This window comes from Miniopterus natalensis, chromosome 3 (assembly GCF_054644295.1).
Source record: "Miniopterus natalensis isolate mMinNat1 chromosome 3, mMinNat1.hap1, whole genome shotgun sequence".
NCBI lineage: Eukaryota > Metazoa > Chordata > Mammalia > Chiroptera > Miniopteridae > Miniopterus > Miniopterus natalensis.
The window spans coordinates 22,326,509-22,345,369 of NC_142083.1; the positions used below are offsets into that span (position 1 = coordinate 22,326,509).

Consider the following 18,861-nt stretch of genomic DNA (forward strand, 5'->3'; position numbering starts at 1 on the left):
TTTAAAAAAGAGAGAGAAGGAAACTGCCCCATTCTTCCATTCACCTGATACATGTTTACTAACTTACTGCCGTATGACCCACTCTCCTAGTGCACTTAATTTTGTTATATTTTACATATATTAGATACACAGCATTTTATTGGTTTGTTTTAATAATATTAAACCTAGAATCGTTTAAGGTTTGATTTGAAGAAGTCTGCATGATAACGCTTGGGGAGTCGGGGAAGAGGGCAGACTCCCTGAAAGGATAGTCTGTGGGCTAAAGCAAGGGCCCGCCTCCTGCGTGGGGAGTGACCCACTGAAGGGACAAATGGAAGAGAGAACGCTTGCCGTTCAGTGGGAGAGGGAGTAAAGGTGCCATTTCAAAGAGTAGAATTTCCCCTGATAACTTTTCAAAGAGAAGTTGTACTTTATTAATGTTTAAACTAGGCTTGGAGTTTTATAGGGGTTTAAGGTTAGATAACAAAGAAACCAGAAGAATGGGTGCGAGGAAAAGTCGAAGGGAGGAAGGATCCAGGAGAAAAGCAGAGGGGAAGTGAGGGGTGCTGAGCTCAGGCCCCTCCACAGCCCCCAGACACCCTGTAAGTGTAAAGGCCCCGTAATTGAATTGGAAGCCCCCTCGGGACTCCCCTCTCGTCCTGCTCGGAAAGGGGAGGTGGCAGGAGGAGGGGGAAGAACCAAGGGCCTGACCTTTGCATTTCACACCCGTGAAAGTTTAAATGTCAGCTCTGACTGCTGTTTGGCCTCAGAAAACTGAAGGATTATCACATTCTTAGATAAAATTCAACCCAAGAAAACAAAAGTTTTTAATATTGATGATCTGGTGACACCTCCCCCCCCAAAATAAAGCAGCAGAAAGAAAAGTTTATTGTCTTATTTGTGGTCTCTAAGTGGGTTAAAATAGAACTTAAGATTTTGCCACAAATTTGGATATATGGCATTAATTAGGGTCACATTGGATACATTGTGTTCTCATTATACCATTAAGAATTTATATTGCATCTGTTTTTAATTCATTTTCCCTTTTAATGCTTTGCAATAACATTTTAATAGCTTGATCCATTATGTTGTATGAATGAGAAATATATTATCATAAGTTAAGAATATTAACTATAATAAATAGTATAGCTAATACATATATATAAATATATAGATAAAATAGATTTACCATACCATCTGTTTTTAGTATATAACCAATTGGTTAACTGTAAGAATGGCTTTACTACCTCTTTTTAATGGTTTCATCATTATTAAAATAACTCACCCCTGAGAATGTTTGAGTAAAGCACACATGTACAGATACACACATAGAGAAAATGACATTCATAGTTTAACCTTTTCGTACAAGGGGAATATCCCTCCTGAAGTATAATAAAGCTGATGCTATTACCCAGATGTATGTCCAAGACACATGTACACCGTGGTACACACTTCCATCCCTCTTGAATGGGTGCCAAGCAGGCCCTGGGTAAAACTGTAAATTGGGAAAAAGTTGTTTTCTGATCCTTTCTCTCTGTTTAAAAGTGACCCAACAATCCCTTTAGTCACCTTCCCTGGGTGCGGTCCCCACCACAGGCTGTGCAGGCACCTCAGGGAAATTCCCTGAACAACCCATGTCCTCCCTCTCCCTTCCCTGTTTCTGTTGCCATAGGACGTAAACTATGTGAAACATCCCATTCATGTTTCTCACAGACTTAGAGTCTGTGAGTTCTAAGTGTTGCAACTTTTTGTGTTTTTAGTTTGTGTATAGATGAAAATGATTCCTACAGGTGTATTCTGAATCATCAGATGGCCCATCTTGTAGGAGTGACACATGCTCTCCGTGTGGGAAAGTCTGCTGTAGCCCCCAGAGATATCCTTACCTGTCACCAAAGATCTGTTATTTCCTTTAAATCGGAGAAATACTACTGTAACAAGTAATATACTCTCCTCCTAATTTACTCAACAAATATTTATTAAACATCTCCTCTGTGCCCAGCCTTGCACTTGCGATAGGAATGGAGTTTTATCAGTAAATAAAACTAAGAGACTTGCCCTCCAAGAACATACTTCTAGCAGAAGACAGACAGTAACAATAACCATAATAATGAAGTTAGATCGTAAGTGCTATAAAGAATTCTGTAGCGGATTAAGATAAAACAGGAATGCTGGGGAGGCCGTATGGTTCAGACTGCAGTTTTAAAGTGTGGTTGGAGTAGCTACATCGAGAAAGTGGAATTTGGGCACCTTTGAAAGATTTGGAGGATTGAGCCATGTGCCCCCCACATCTGTGGGATGAATGAGTTTTCTGTAATAAGAAAACTAAGTAGGAAAGGTCTCATATTATATTCTTTCATGCCAAGTTGTAATTCTTCAATCCCTGAGGGAGGTTGAAGTTAAAAAAAGAAAACAGTATTACTGAATGAATTGTGTTATTTTTTTCATATAAATGCAGAAATATTCAAATGCAGCTTTGCTAATAAAAACTCCTCAAAATGTTTTGTATGTTAACTAGCCAATTTGTTTGCTTTAAGTTTTAAAATTGGTCTAACCATTAAAGGATAACACAATCTGGAAACATACTGCAATGTGTGTTTTTTCCATTCACTTATCAAAAAATCAAAATGTTCTTTGGGTGAAAGAACACCAAAATTGATTTTGTTGTTGTTAAGCAAATACCTAAGTTAAGGATAACATACCCAGGTCTTAGTGTTCTGGCTAGCTCTCATGGAGAGAGACTTTATTTTCCAAGTTTTCTTAGATGAAAATCCTTGTATTAAATCCTCTGGTTTCTCATTTAGCTCTTGTTCCTTTGAAATATTGGGAGCATTTCCCTATTAAGCATAATTTTAACATTTTGCACATCAGTTCTGCAGCCCTTTAAGACACAGGTTAAATGTGATGTCTTAGGAGTGAGAAGCATTCTCTTGATTCTCCAACTGCTTCCTGCCCTGAGTATGTGGCATATTTTTATAGAGAGATGTGTCTGAGAAACCCATTAGAAAGTTAAAATCACCTTTCCAAAATTCCATAGCTTGAAAAGAAATGCATTTGAATTTTTATCAGTAGGATATTAAAGGAAGTAAATGCAATAAAATCTAATGAGAACGCATTTGTTTTCTTTTTTGTTTCTGTGCCTCAATTTTAATAGTTCAGTGCAATTAATTGTAGCAACTACTTCACATGAAAAAACTGTTTTGATTTAAGTACTGAAAGCTTCCTGTCTGAGGCCCAAAGTGTGTCCTGTGCTCTTTCAGATAAGGAGACAAGGAGGCATCCAGCTCCTGGTGGACCTGCTGGATCATCGGATGACAGAAGTCCACCGTAGTGCCTGCGGAGCCTTGAGAAACCTGGTGTACGGGAAGGCCAACGATGACAACAAGATTGCGCTGAAGAACTGCGGCGGCATCCCGGCGTTGGTCAGGCTACTCCGCAAGACCACCGACCTGGAGATCCGGGAGCTGGTCACAGGTTAGAGCCTCACTAACAGCGTGGCTGACTCTCAAGATCGGTTTCCGTTCTCTAGCATGGTAGCAAATGTGCTACCAAGTAACGTGGACCAGGCCTCTCCGGGGCTAACAACGTAGGCAGCTCCAGGAGGTGTTTGCAAATGGTAAAACAAGCAAGTAAGAGCATATTAAATGTAACACACATGGGTTGATCAAATTAAATCATTAGAATCCAATAAACATAACCCTCACTAAAATTCTTTGACCATTTTCAGTCTTTGTCATTGGATTTAGATGTAGTTCAGCATCTTAAAGTACCCACAGGCCATCATTAGAATGGCATTAACAATGAAAAAGAGCATGGTATCTGAGTTATTGCTAATAAGGTATATATTCTGGTTTATATTATAGTTAAAAACAGAGAGCTTATTGTACTTAACAGTTAATTTCTGTTATAAAATATTCCTATGAAGTCACAAGGATCCATGGTATTACATATTAAGGAACTTTTCAGTAGTGAACATGAGAGAAAGGCTTTTCCTAAACATAGAACTTTTGAGTTTGTAAAACAGAGAAAACTGTAGTAACCACGTCTTAGAGCCATCAGGATTAATGAGTGAGCACATGTAAAGCATTTAACACGTGCCTTTCTGGGGATACATATGGACACAGTAAGCATTAGACATTCGTTATCATCTCTCGCTTTTTAGATGTGCAGTTTTACTTGTTGGAGTGCTAACAACGTTGGTGTCCTCAATATGGGATTTCAGGTAGCTCTTCTTGATTATATACATTGCTGTTCTAGGTGATATTTGGTTTGGGGTTCATCAAAGTACCCCATTCAAGCAAGTGTTTTGGGCCATGAATGGATTGAAAGGTTGGCTTTCATGAACAGATCTTTTAATTATCCAGAACTCTGCTAACCTGACAAACACGTCCACAGTTTGGAAACTGAATTAGGTAAGCAGCAAGGGATTCGATGGCTCTAGAACATGGAGCAGAGTGCAAGGGTGAAGAGTCTTGATTCACTTCTGTTGTGACAAGCCCCCCCCAAAATTCTTTTGGGAATTAGGTTAGATGTTCATGAATAAATTAAATAAAGCAGTGATTTAAAAGTAACAGATATTACTTCCTTTGTAACTCTTCAGTGGAACTAATACAGAATTCAGCAAAGGGTGATGACTGAGGACATTAAGGAGCCCCACTAGGGCACAGGAGTTTTTCGGCTGCCTTTCTCCTTCCTGCGTGTTAGCAAGTGCATGAAAACAAATGTCCTGAAAAATTACAAGAGGATAATACATTTTGAATTCCTCTCTAGATATTTGCAAACTAGGATATTTTGTAAACAAATATTCAAAGGAACCATTTTAGTGATTTAAAAAAAATCAAGCATGTTTACAATCAGACATTAGATTAGATCTAGGTTATATATCCAGAAGACTAGAGTGTCAAATTATAAGCAATAAAAGACTAAAAGAAAGAAATGGTCTTGCAGAGCTTTAAATTATTTACTGAGTATTCCTTGGCAAACTGTTTGAACAATAATAAAATGTTAAAATTGAAGTATTTACATACATTTACATTCAGCGCAAACATGCATGCTTAAAAAAACAGCTGCCTGTTTGCACTGCATATCTATTCACAGCAGAATAGATACTGCCTGTTAGGCCTGGCAATAAATAATTTTCTTCCTATGCCATAATTACTGTGAGATGATGATCAGAATTTTATTAAAATCCAGTTGAAGCCATTATATGCTAGCCATTACTTGAAATGCTCCGAAGCAAATAAACTTTGATTAGAAATGCTGCATGTCCTTTGGGCTTGACTAATATAATTTTCCTCTCTGTAAATATGGAAATAATCAACCTAAATTTTGAAATGCCCAACTAAAGATTTCAGAGTGCTTTACAAATCATAATAAAACAGGTTTTATTGAACCATAAAACTTAATAAATAAGTTTTATTTCAGTTAGAAGCAAGTGTCCTTAAGATTTCTACTTCTCCAAGAGCGGAGTGTATTCTTTGATCTTAGGCTTCGCAGACCCAAATAGGCTTTCCTTTTAATGAAGGAGACAGACCTCAGTTTAACTCTTTTCCTTAATAGTATTAGGTCAGTTGACTTAATGCCTAGTCTCCAAAGGGCTCTGTTATAAGTTAAATTATGTTCCCCCCAAAGTCATAGATTGAAGTGCTAACCCATAGTCCCTCAAAATGTGACTCAGATGTAATTAGTTAAGTTAGGATACTAGAGTAGGGTGAACCCAAAATCAGATAAGGCCGATGTCCTCGTGAAAAGGGAGATTTGAACACAGATACATACAGGGCAAAGGCCATGTGAAGATGAAGGCAGGGATCGAAATGATGCTTCTAAGCAAGCAAGGAACACCAAAGACTGCACACAAACCATCAGAAGCTCAGAGAGGTGCATGGAACAGATTCTCCTCACAGCCCTGAGAAGGAGCCAACCCTGGTGACCCTGTGATCTTGGCCTTGGAGCCTCCAGAACTGTGAGACAAGGAAGTTCTGTTATTTGACTCATTCAGCCTGTGGTACTTTGTTATAGCAGCTCCGTGAAACTAATACAGACCTAAGTCCAGACTGTCACCCTCCTTTCCCCAGAAGTGAACGAACACATTTACTAGTGAGGGAAATAAAGCAATGCAAATAAGTGTGAAAGCATGAGGCTTTATAAGTGTTGCTGTGTTTAAAATAAGCGGGTCCCTATTGGCCTGACTTCTTAATGCATCTTCTTAAAGCAACTCCTTGTGAAGGATTGGAAGCAGCAAGCCTGATAATTAAATGCATTGTCTTCTTTTAATTTTTCAATCAAAGTAATAGATATATGTAGTCAAAAAATAAAATGGTATAAAAATGCTTATAATGAAAACACCAGTCCCCTGCCTCATCTGCCCTCTCAGATCCCTCAGAGGCATTCGGCCTTAACTTATGCTTTGTGTTCCTTTGGTTTTTAGTTTTCTCATGGTTTTTCCATGTCTTGAAATAATTTGCTTCTTTTTTACTCTATGTAAATCAATTACCATAGGCTTTTCATACTGACTTCCTATTATGATGGAGGAGGGTTTTTTTTCATTTTCATCACTCATGTCTTCCTCTTCTTACCAGAATGGTGAGATCATTATCTTTGCAAATTTAATCAGTAACTTTAAAGTCTCCATTTTTTTCCATCTAACACAGATATTATCTCTTATCACTCATTTGTAAGATAAGGGTATTAGTGTTCCTGTGTTTTCACCCTTCACATTCACAACCTGTCATCTTGCTTGACTTTTACATTATCAGGGTTGACTATATTTGCCATCTCTTCTGTGACCATAGTCAGTCTTCCAAGGTTTTCTATAGCTTGATTCAAGGACTCGAAAGCCAGAGATCAGCCTTTGCCTCATTATAGTAGAAGAGCAGATCCATGTGGGACTCAGCAGTCACATTTTCCCCCAGTGAGTCTAATGCGATACCTGTCAAAAAAGTACATTTCTAGCATCGTATCTGAATGGATCCTCCATCAGCTATGATGCCCATCAACTCAGCTTTGTCCATGATTTCAATCATCATCAGTTCCAAAGAATCTCACCGCCAGAATCTTCTGTTTATAACAGATTTGGATGATTCCTCTCTACACCCTGCTGCACAGCTCTCCTGATTTGGAACTTCTATCTCTTAGATTCCATGCCCTCCTCTTTCTTGGTTTACTCTCTTATAGTTTCTTTAAAAAGGTGCTTAGAAGATGAAATTCTAAAAGTGTCAATATTAAATCTTTATACATGACTGATATTGGATGTGGATGGATAGACAATTATTTTTCTAGTAATATTTTTGGTAACTTAATTTTAATCTTATACTATAAAAGTCCGTGATGATATATCTAGGTCTGTGCCTTTAAAAAAAAAAAAAAGTCGTTGGTATCAGACACTTCCAATTTAAAGAGTCCCGGCTTCAGTGTTAGAAAATTGTCTTGTTATTTTGTTAAAAATTTGCTCATTTCCTCTGTCCCCTCTTTCTGGAATTATTATTTGTTAGATTTTTAACCTCTTGGATTTTTTTCACTCTGTTATACTTTGTTATATAATTTGGAGCCCTTTGCCTTTTTTTAATCATACATTCTGAGAGATTTTTCCAGTATTCAACATTTCCCTCAACTTATCTATAAGGGATTTGGGGGGGCAGGGATCTAGGGAGATATCATCATCATCATCATCATTAGTTTAGTTCTAAGAACTCTGCGTTATTTTTTGGTAGCCTCTGTTCTTATTTTATGAATATAAACTATTCTTCAGTTTCTCTAAGAATGTTATTTAGAACTAAGGTTTGTTTGTCTCTTTATCATGAATCATTTCACTTTTCTCTGGTGTCATTTTTTTCAACTTGTTCTGATAGGAGTCTTTCTCACTGTTTTTGCAAGTTTACTTTCAAGGTGTAGGCCCTCTCAGTTCTTGCCTCATTTTTAAGACAAGAGACATAGAGAGTTTGAAGTCTGTACACGTTGGCGAAGCTTGTTAACTGTGAGCTCAACTCCAGGTGAGCAGGCAGGAGTGAGCTGTGTAATGATGAGTCCTTGAAGTATCCTAATAAGGAAGACTCTTCTCTAATGCTCAGATACCCACAGTAACTTTTTAATTCTCCCCCAGTGCAGTCAACCTCTTTCAAAATATTCTTCTGAGTGTTGTGTTTATTTATTTGGAGGAAGGAGTCGTTATTTTCTGGCAGTGGGGTGTGCTCTCCACTGAGGCAGAGATAGAGAGTGAGAAGGCAGACTATTGTTTTCTTCAATCAGTCACCCTCCAATAGTCTCCCTTCTCATTTCTACATACCACGTACCTGCCTTCTCTAAGCATGAGCCTTTCCTAGGGTTCCACTAGGACAGCCAGCCACCTCGCTGGGCCATCAGGACAGAGTCGCCTCTCTGCATATACTGGGCCATGCTGGCTTCCCCTCAGTTTTACCTGCCAACTCACCTCCATCTGTTTTTGCATCTTGCAGAAATGTGATGAAGTTTTTCATCTACTGAATTACTCCTTCCATTCACCTCTTTATTCCATTATGTCCCTAATAAGGAATACATTCCCTGCGTGAGTTCCGAACAGTTTGATAAGACAGAGTGTAAATATTACTAAGTATTACGTCTATGGCTCATAGAAGCCAGGTTGGAGGCATTGCTCTAGGTTTGTTAGCCAAGTATAGGCTTACTATTTCAGAGTCTTGGGTGTAACATTAATGAAACACCCTTCATGGAATGAAACGTTGGAACAGAGAAGCATTTTCCTCATTAACATCCTCTAGCCTGTCGTTCTCTCTTTTCCCATTTGTTATGATCACGAGAGGCCTGGCTCACCTCTCCAAAGCTGGAACTGAGCAGTTGTCAAGATAGCCTTTCCTCCATCTTCATGGGGCTTTTTGGTGATGACCTGAGAGTCCTGGTGGGCATGTTCTGTATTATACCAAGAGGTGCTGAAGTGGATCGAATAGCACCTTATCTAAAGTCCAGGGTCAATGTATTCCCAAAATTTAAAATTAAATCCCAAATATATTTCTTACCCCACATGTCCAACGTGGCATATCAGAGGCTCTGCAAAAAGATTAAACACCATCAGAAAGATATAAGCTAATAGAGACACACAAGTAGTGAAGCACCAGCAATGTGGAGATGCTTCTGATTTTAATGTCAGCCCCACCAAATATCAAATTTCCAAGGAGGAATTAAAAACCAAAGTCTAAATCCACTTTCCTGTTGAAGTCCAAAGACATTAAAGTTCAAAGGAATTACAGTCTAAAAAATCAATATCTCTCACCATTGTGTGTTTAAGTTCAAAGTCCACAATTCTTAAGTTAACTAAAGTGCAAAAACCACTTTTCCCAACTGCTTTATTCTGCACAGTCCTCACCAGAAGGATTCTCCATGCCTCTTGGGGCCTGGTTTCTTCAGAAAGTGGGGCCGCCTCACACTGGAATTGGTGCCATACTTTCAGGGCCTCAAAAGATACATTATTTCAGCGTCAACTCCCACTGAATTCACTGTTCAAGGGCATTCATGAGCCCTGGCCCATGCCCATCGCCTTTAGTTAATAAGCCATCCCAAACCCTAAGAGCAGATACCCTAGATACAGGGTCCCCAGACACCAGTCCTAGCTGAGGCCATGGCAGCCACTCAGTGAAGCCTGCATGGGTGACCTATTGCCGCTACAACAAATTCCCACACATTTAGCTGCTTAAAAAAAAAAGCAAATTAATTTTCTTCCAGTTCTGGAGGTTAGAAATCCAACACCAGTCTCACTGGGCTACAATCAAGATGTCAACAGAGCTGTGTTCCTTTCTGGGCACGTTAATGGAGAGCCCTTGCCTTTTTCAGCTTCTAGAAGCTACCCACATTCCTTGACTTGTGACCCACTTCCACTGTCTTCAAGACCAGCAGCATTGCATCTCTGATAAATCTTCCACAGTCATATTTCCCTCAGACTGCTGCCAGGAATGGTTCTCTGCTTTTAAGGAGCCGTGGGATTAGGTTGGGTTCACCTAGATAATTCAGAATAATCTCAGGATAATCTCCCCATGTCAGGATCCTTAAATTACATCTTCAAAGTTAATTTTGCCCTATAAGGCAACATATCAGCAGGTTCTGAAGATTAGGATGGGGACATTTTTGGAGGACCACTATTCCATCTACCAGAGTATCAGAGGGAAGTCGAGTAAATGGAGATCTCCTTGGATTTAGTCAGTCAGGTGAGGCCAGGCTGATGGTGCCGGGCTTCCAGGTCTACAATTTATGAACTTACATTGAATCAGGAGAAAGAATCCCAGGAAAATGTTAATTTTGGTATTATGCATTTACCAGTTGAAGGGAAGATGAGTCCATCCATGCATATTATCTGCTCTTTGGGAAAACAGAATTGTAAACATTGCTGTCATCTTGTAACATTTAGAGGCTGGCAGCCTCTTTGCTGCATGGAGGGTGTGACACGCCTTCCACTATCACTTGTTAACAGGCATCCCTCCATGCTGTGTTACAACAGCTATTTCTCTGCTTTGTACTGTGAAATCATGAGATCACCTGTCCCTATAAAGGATGCAGAATCACCTCAACAGATTCCCTAACTAAAGCTGCGGTTGGTGTGGAAACCTGTGTATCCAGGAGCACCTGTGCTCCATGCTCCTCAGGTCACAGTCTGCTTGTTCACGCTCAGGCCCTGAGATCCTCATCTTTCTGTCCCCTCTTTTCATTGCTATGATGGGATGAGTGTCTGCTATGTGGCACTGAGTAGCGGCTTAGAATACAGGGGTGAACACCCAGGTACCTTCTAGCTGTAGATCATCCCTAGAGTACTCTTCCTAATGGCCAAGGTGGTGCCTGTGTTCCAGGGAGCCAGATGGAGAAAGAAAGAAAGGGCACAGTTGGGAGGGGTCTTGGGTTTCAGTTAATTTATATAAAAAGAAGTGAACTATGTGAAGACGTTAAATACAATATCAATATCCATTAGCAGAGCCATTATGGAATGTTTCATGCCTAAAACTCAGAGCCCTGCCCTCATGGAGGCTGTGCTGTGGTGAATAAGACAAAAAATAAACCTGTCATTTCAGGGAGTGGCCAGTGGTGTGATGACAAATGAAGCAGGCTAAGGAGATGAGAAAGTGATGGGACTGGAACTCAGCTTAAATAAATGAAAAGACCCAAATAACAGGGTGTTAACTTGGATGGGAGTTTCTTTCTCTCTCCTGTAAATGAAGTATGGAGATTAGTGTTCCAGGGTGATATTGCCTCTGTCCCATAGTCTTCAGTAACCCAGCCTCCTTCCAGTGACAGATCACCCTTCCCCAGGGCATAGCTCTCTTACTAATGACCAAGATGGTGGCACCTGTGTTCTAGTGAGCAAGGCATTTTGATATAAAATGTTTTTAAGGGGGTGGTAGTTTGCTCTAGTTTATGATTTGATAAGATACTGACTTGTTGACTGTGTCTCTCAGTTTGTGACCCTTCTTTACTCCAACTTCCAGTGAGTAGGACACCTGTAGATGTCTCTAGAACTGGTATGTCACATTATTTCCTGCCTTTTATATTCTTATTGTTCCCCAAAGTGCCTAACCTGAGAGTGTTCTCTGCATTCTTGTATCCTAAGAAAGGATTAACAAACATTCCTGAACACTCACCACTTATCAGTCATTGTGCTGGGTGCCCTGAATGCACCCAGTGGTTCCCTGTGGCCAGATTTAAAGGAGGGTGCTCAGTGTCAAAGCTGTTGTGTGATGCATTCCCTAGACCTATTTCCATAGCCTGTCTGCCTTACACAATGATTTTCCAATTCCCCCTAACCAAATATAGAGTTCTGGGCCCCAAATCTCTATAGTAATCGCCTGGGAATCCACATCTTTACCAAGGCCCTCTGACCATGAATGTTTGAAGAAACTCACTTTCTGCTTCCTCCGGGACAGCGGTAACCATGGTGGGCCATCTGGGGGGAGGGGGGAGGGGTTAGGAGGCATGGACGTGTTTTGAAAGATGCCAAAATAAGTCGTTGCTGATAGCAGCAGAATTATCCAAAAAATGTGCCTCACTTATCATTTTTGCATGTTAGAATGAATTTAAGGTTACCTCGTAGTCACGCATGCTTGCTTGCATGAGCGAGAAAGAGTGGAGTGACTTCCAGCAAATGTAGCAGAAGTTGCGTGGAACAGTCCCTAACCCAGCCAGCGGTGAGCAAGTTATCGATGGGACTGTTCCCTGGGTTGAAGCGGGCAACTCTCATAGTCTTCTCTTCCCGACAATCCCTTTGGGGTTTCATCAGAGCCTCAGTGTACCCATCCGGGCATCTTAAATGTGGTGCCATCAGGCTGCCTTCATTTTCATCTCCACGATCACTGGTGCTGGTGCCGTGAAGCGTGCCTGTGCTTGCCTGCAGTTAAGTTCAGAGTGTGCCCAAAGTTGTAAAGGTTCAAAGGGAAGTATCGCCAAGAGCATTTTGTTCTGTTTTATTTGCCCAATGGAAACGTGCAGTGCGTTTTACTCCTTAGGTCTGACAATGCACAACCCATTTGCAGCTCTACTTTGTGACTCGCTAGTTACAAGTTAATTAGGAACACTTTTCCCTAATTACGTTTGAGGGTTTGCTCTATTTGCTCTACAATTATCACAAAAATTACATTAACCAGCATTAACAAACGCAACACGGAAATCCCCGCTGGATCCTGGAGGAGAGGGGAGAATTAGAGAATGTCAGCATCTCCTGCCCGACACCTGGTTTCCTTTCCAGCAGATGTTTTTATTTGTTATTCCTGATGAAATGTTCAAAATAGACTTCCTTCCTGGCTGTCCCTTAAAGGATGAAACTTCAGCTTTGTTTGTTTCGCTCAGTGACTCTCCCTTCCAGTGGGCTGCCCATCATGACTGATGGTGTATTTGCCATCACAGCAGCCGTGTGCCAGTAGCTAGGCGTCCTTAGCAGCTGGCTTTTGTGCCCACCTTCTTTCTTTCCTGTGCTCTCCACTCTGTGTCTGAGCGACACTGTGTAAGGTGGAGTGGACGATGTAAATATAAAAATGATGTAGGCATGAGTTCTGTCCCCAAGGAGCTGTCAGTGAAGTGGGAGAGAGGATGCACATGAATAATTGTTCTACAAAGTAAGCACTGAGAAAGGGCCAGGAGAGCTCAGGGAAGAGACTTCCCACTGGAGGGCAGGAATGACTTAAAGAAGAAAGTCACCTGTGTAATGGTTTTAAAGGTGGACATGAGTCTGGCTTTCAGGCGATGGCAGCAAGACAGTGATTCATGAGTGAAGAGAGCAGTGGGGGTAAGGTCCCCGTACATCCTCAGAATCACTGCTCCTCTCATTAGGATGAATTTGGTTGCGTTATTCTTACGCACGTGTGGCTGAGCGTGTGCACACCTGCACACACCCTCACACGGAGTAGGCCCCTTCTCAGTGTTACTGTTTCCACCTTCCTTGCATCAAGGTTAAGGCTGAGTGCTTCAAACAGTTCTACTCTCTCTCCGTCCGTATTTGCCTTTTAATCTAATATCCTTCTGGAAGCCAGCGCCTTGGGGGAAGGGAACCCTGAGGAAGGTGGTTTGGTTTGTAATTCTCTACACAACTTGGTTTGCTTCACACAGATATTGGCAGAGATGCTCCCAGGGTCAGCACTGTTCTCTTTGATGAGAGAAAACTGGCAAATACTATTAATTTGTTGTGTAAATGACAGTCGTCCAACTTAGAATTTGGGAATTTTTTTCAAATAACTGTTTTTAAAACATGGAAACTTGAACATAAAATTATTCAGTGCTTCACATACAGCAGTCCCAGGACAAACACATGTAGTGCTTAAAGTAATGGTACTTGTTAGCCAAAAGAGCCACTCGCCCTACGTATCATTTGGCTTTCATGAATGTTGGATTTTTGTTTTTGAGAAAATGGATTTTAATTCATTAACTCAATTCCATTTTCAAGGGGCATGCCCATCTGTCCACAAATATAGTTTCTGAAGCTTGTCTTCAAAGTTATTTAGCTAAAAGCAAACACGAGTGTGCGCTCTGGTGGGGTTTCCAGATACAGGTGGCTCCCGGCTTACGATGGTTCAACTTATGATTTTTCGACTCTTTGATGGTGTGAAAGTTATATGCATTCACAGGAGACTATACTTTGAGTTTTGAATTTTGATCTTTCCCAGGCCAGCTCTATGTGGTAGGTAGTCTCGTGATGCTGGGCAGCAGCAGGGATCCGCAGCTGCAGTCAGCGTGTGACCCTGAGGATGAACATGTCCTCTACAGTGGACCGTGTTGCCAGTATTATTTGGATATTGTGTTCTGAATACATTTAAGGTAGGCTAGGCTAAGCTCTGAGGTTTGTTAGGTTACATGTACTAAGTGCACTTTTGACTTAGGTTATTTTCAACTTAGGATGGGTTTATCAGGACATAACCCCATCATAAGTCAAACAACAGGTGCATATTTATTATTTAACCGTATTTGATATTCATTAGTATCAGAAGCAAAAAGACGACTTCCATTCCTCACATTTTATGTTAAGAGATTTTTTTTTAAGATGAAAAAACATTGTCCTTCATCTTTTATTCTTCGTTCTAAAATTCTTTCCCTCTAAATTGAGCGAGAGGTAGTAATATGCTTGGAAATCTAAGGCTGAGAAATGGGGATTCCAAGCAGCCAAGAAACAGGTTTATTAATCCAAAGAGGTCTTGGATATTAACTGCAGCAGTTTTTGCTTTGTCCTAGTTCTTTATTTGCTCTTGAAGTGCTTTCCTAGTCTGGATGGAGTAGATGTTTAATTTTATATTGGTTCCAAGCATGCCCAGGGCAATGAAGGAAAAGAGAGAGTTAAAAAGAGAGAAGAAAGCTGAATACAATTGTATTTCTCTGGCCGTGGAGCCTCAGCTTCAGGCTACTTTCCCAGATAGAGGGTGAAGGAGATGCCTTCCTCTTTGCTCTTGTCCCTGGAGGTGTTTGCTGGTATGTGTGATCACTTATGCTTGCTGGACCACGGACCACGAGCCTGCATTAAGGACATTTATAGGCAGGATGGTGTTAATTTGCTTTACCTTCCATGTCACTTTCAGGAGACTTCCTAATGCCTTGTTAAATGAACAGGAAGTAGAAATTTGTGTTTAACACACAGTTGTGGTTATGCGATGAACACGGATCATTTAGGATTTTCAATCAGTTTGTCAATTTAATAATCTTCTGCAAAACTGCCCTTGCTATTAACTTGGCTATTGGAGTGTGTAAACACAGATGTGAATTTTTATTGTCATCTATAAACTTCACATTGATCATGACTAAGTTTTTATTTTTTAATCTTCACCGAAGAACATGCTTAGAGAGAGAGGAAGGGGGGTAGAGAGAGAGAGAGAGAGAGACATCAATCAGTTGTGTGTCCCAACCAGGGATCGAACCTGCAACCCAGGAACGTGCCCTGAAAAGGAATCGAACCTTTCAGTGCACAGGATGACCCTCAACCAACTGAGCCACTCTGGCCAGGCTTGACTAGGTATTTTTAACTTGAACCTGATGAAAATGGGATTGAAAAGAAATAAATGATCATATGATTCCAGGATGAGAACTCTCCCAAAAGCAAACCCCCAGTCTGATTAATAAACCACACAGTTCTTGAAAGGAAAGGAATACCTCTTTGCAGTTTGCTGATGAACCTTCAAACACCAGGGTCTTATTAAAAGTCCTTTTACCTCCAGGGAGTCCCCTTGCCATGTCTAGGTAGCTTTGCTAAAGCTTCCATTAGGGCTGTGATGTAATATAACACTATTTGAGTTGCTATGGAAACAGCTATATCTATGCAAATTACTTTTTAAAAAATTATTAGGCCACAGAAAATCTGTCTGACATGAAATTTGCAAAGCCTCCAGCCCACAGCTGCTCGACATTGTGTCTCCCCTCTAACTGTTCTCAATTTCTTTCTTTTTTTACTTTATTAAAAAAATTTTCTTTAAAAATTAAATATATTCAGGTAACATTGGTTAATAACATTATATAAGTTTCAAGTGTACAATTCTGTAATACATCATCTGCATATTGCTTTGTGTGTTCACCACCCAAAGTCTAGTCTTCCTTTACCAATTTGTCCCCTTTACCCCCTTCTACATGCTCCCATCCCCCTTCCCCCCTGGTAACCACCATACTGGTGTCTGTGTCTATGAGTTTGTTTTGATCGTTGGTTTCTGTTTTATATTACAATTATGAGTAAAATTATATGGTTTTTGCCCTTTCCTATCTGAATTATTTCACTTAGCATAATACTCTTAAGGTCCATGCAGGTTGTTGCAAATGGTGTCATTCGTTTTTATGCCTGAGTAGTATTCCATTGCATAGATGTATCACCTCTTCTTTATCCAATTGTCCATCGAAGGACATTTAGGTTGTGTTCATGTCTTGGATACCGTGAATAATGCTGCAATGAACGTAAGATATATATATCTTTATAAATGAATGTTTTCAATTTTGGGGGATTGGTACCCAGAACAGGGATAGCTGGGTCATGTATGACCCAATTTCTTTTGCTGTATCTGTTTTATGCAAATACTGCTGAATCCTTGGGAGAGAGCACCAGCAGTAGAGTTGAAGGAGGTAAGTTGAGGGCAGTCACATGCATTCAGAGTTTTGAGGGCATCTGTGGGCTGTGGAAATATAAATTTCCTACAGGTGGATGGGGGAAGAAAGAGACTAAAGTTAAGGAAAATAATCTACTTAAAATGCCAACTATCTCCCATTCACCCCTCTCCTCTGAAAAATAAAAGGCAGTAGCATGCACACCCACACACAGGTGTACACATGCACGCATAGGCATACGCACAGAGGCATGCACACCCACACACAGGTGTACACATGCACGCATAGGCATGCGCACAGAGGCATGCACACCCACACACAGGTGTACACATGCACGCATAGGCATGCGCACAGAGGCATGCACACCCACACACAGGTGTACACATGCACGCATAGGCATGCGCACAGAGGCATGCACACCCACACACAGGTGTACACATGCACGCATAGGCATGCGCACAGAGGCATGCACACCCACACACAGGTGTACACATGCACGCATAGGCATGCGCACAGAGGCATGCACACCCACACACAGGTGTACACATGCACGCATAGGCATGCACACAGAGACATGCACATGCCTGCATGCACACACACAGAGGCATGCACACCCACACACAGGTGTACACATGCATGCATAGGCATACACACAGAGGCATGCACACACACACACAAGCATTCCTGTGCCATGCAGGCATGCACACAGAGACATGCACATGCCTGCATGCACACACACAGAGACATGCTTACACACCCGCATCATTCAGGGAGCCCCTGGATTTGTAGCACATTTATGTCCCTCACACAGTCCTGTCTGCCACTCTGCCAGGTGCATTCTGCATTAGAACTGCTATTCCCAGCCTTCTTTGTATATCTGTTTTACACTCTGGGCCTAGCATGAACCTCCACAGTGCTTCCACAAGGCTTTGCAGCCCCCCCCGCTGGTTGCCACTACTCCCCTGAGCATGGCGTGCACTGCTCTGCTGGTTGTCACAGCCTCACCTGCTGCTCCCTGAGCAAAGTGCCCCCACAGGTGTCTGCCCTGAACCCCCAAGGGGAAGTTTCCAGCCCAGAAAGGGAAAATGGCCTGCTGCCCTTTGCATTACAGTGTGTTCTGGAGTCCCTTAACAGTGCTGCTGATTCCCCAGGCATTACAAAAAATAGTTGTTTTCCATCGTTACCTGGTACCTTTCTGATTGCTGGGCTGGGGACACATTCAAGTCATGGCTCCCACTATGGCCCTTGAGGCCACGCTCCCCATTACTGCATCCTGCTCACGGTACCTGGTGTCTGGTTTTCACTCACATCAGTTCTCTCCTTGGAAAATTTCCTGCACCATTTGTCAGTCACTGCCTAGCTCTCCTCCGTCCTCAGACACATGTAGGTCCCCACCAGGCACAGGGCAGGGGCTCTTCCCCAGACCACCTCCTGGGCCCACATCCTAACAGACTCTGCCAGCCTGTGTCTGCAGGCTTCCAGGAGTCCCAGTCCTGTCCGAGCTCAGCAGAGGACAGAAGCGTCCGCTCAGATGCAACCCGGCATCCCCGCTGCACAGGAACCCTTCGTAGTTGCTAGTTCCATCCTTATGAAGGATGGTCCTCTGAGGAGCCAGCTCACTTTCCATGTTTGCTGGGGAGTAGCGGGACCAACAGAGTCCTGCCCAGCTGAGCCCTTGGGCAGAGATGGAGAAGGGACTCGTGTCACCTGCCTGAGGGTCAGGGACATTGATGGATCCTTCCACCTCCTGCAGGCGCCAGGAAGCAGAGGTTCCCTGATGTGTCCGGCACACAAGCAGCATTTATGCTTCAGTGTGTAAAGTTTAAAAGTGAGTTCTCAACCAGTCCCAGTTATCTTTTTTCTTTCAGTGCTTTAAATATTAAGTTAGAATTCTGCCTTCACAATAAATGTGTTACAGTTTAAGCTCACATTAGCCTACTTTCTTTGCTAGTTACATAAGTCATGGTCTGTGCTCAGCCTTCTTTCCATGGTCAGTGTTGTAAATTATTTCCTCAAAGAGCAGAGTCCTTAATTCATCATTCCCAGCAGGGAAAGTGTGTCACTGTCTCTACCCCTACATTGGGATGAGAAGGGAACAATAAAAGGCTAACATCACATGTCCCAAACCTAGACTTCTTCTTTGCTTAAACAGAATCAAGTTGGAATACAAATACATGCTTTCCCCATGGCAACTAGATAGATAGATAGACAGACAGATATTATCTAGGTTCACCTATTCTGGGAATAATTTAAGCCTTATTGGGAATGTGTAAATTAAGTGAAATGTCCTCAGACCTCAAACTTACTAACTTTTAGGAATGGAGGTCAGAATATAATTTTTTAAAACCACATCTCCTA

At 41.6% G+C, this 18,861-nt stretch overlaps 1 protein-coding gene across 2 annotated transcripts in view; it reads left to right on the forward strand.

The window, feature by feature from the left end:
* CTNND2 (catenin delta 2) overlaps window positions 1–18,861 on the forward strand; it is a 688,599-nt gene that overhangs the window by 517,732 nt on the left and 152,006 nt on the right. For both annotated transcript variants that reach the window (XM_087815345.1, XM_087815346.1), the window contains one exon: window positions 3,237–3,450. In XM_087815345.1, the coding sequence (XP_087671471.1) occupies window positions 3,237–3,450 (214 nt within the window). The remainder of the gene's footprint in view (window positions 1–3,236; window positions 3,451–18,861) is intronic.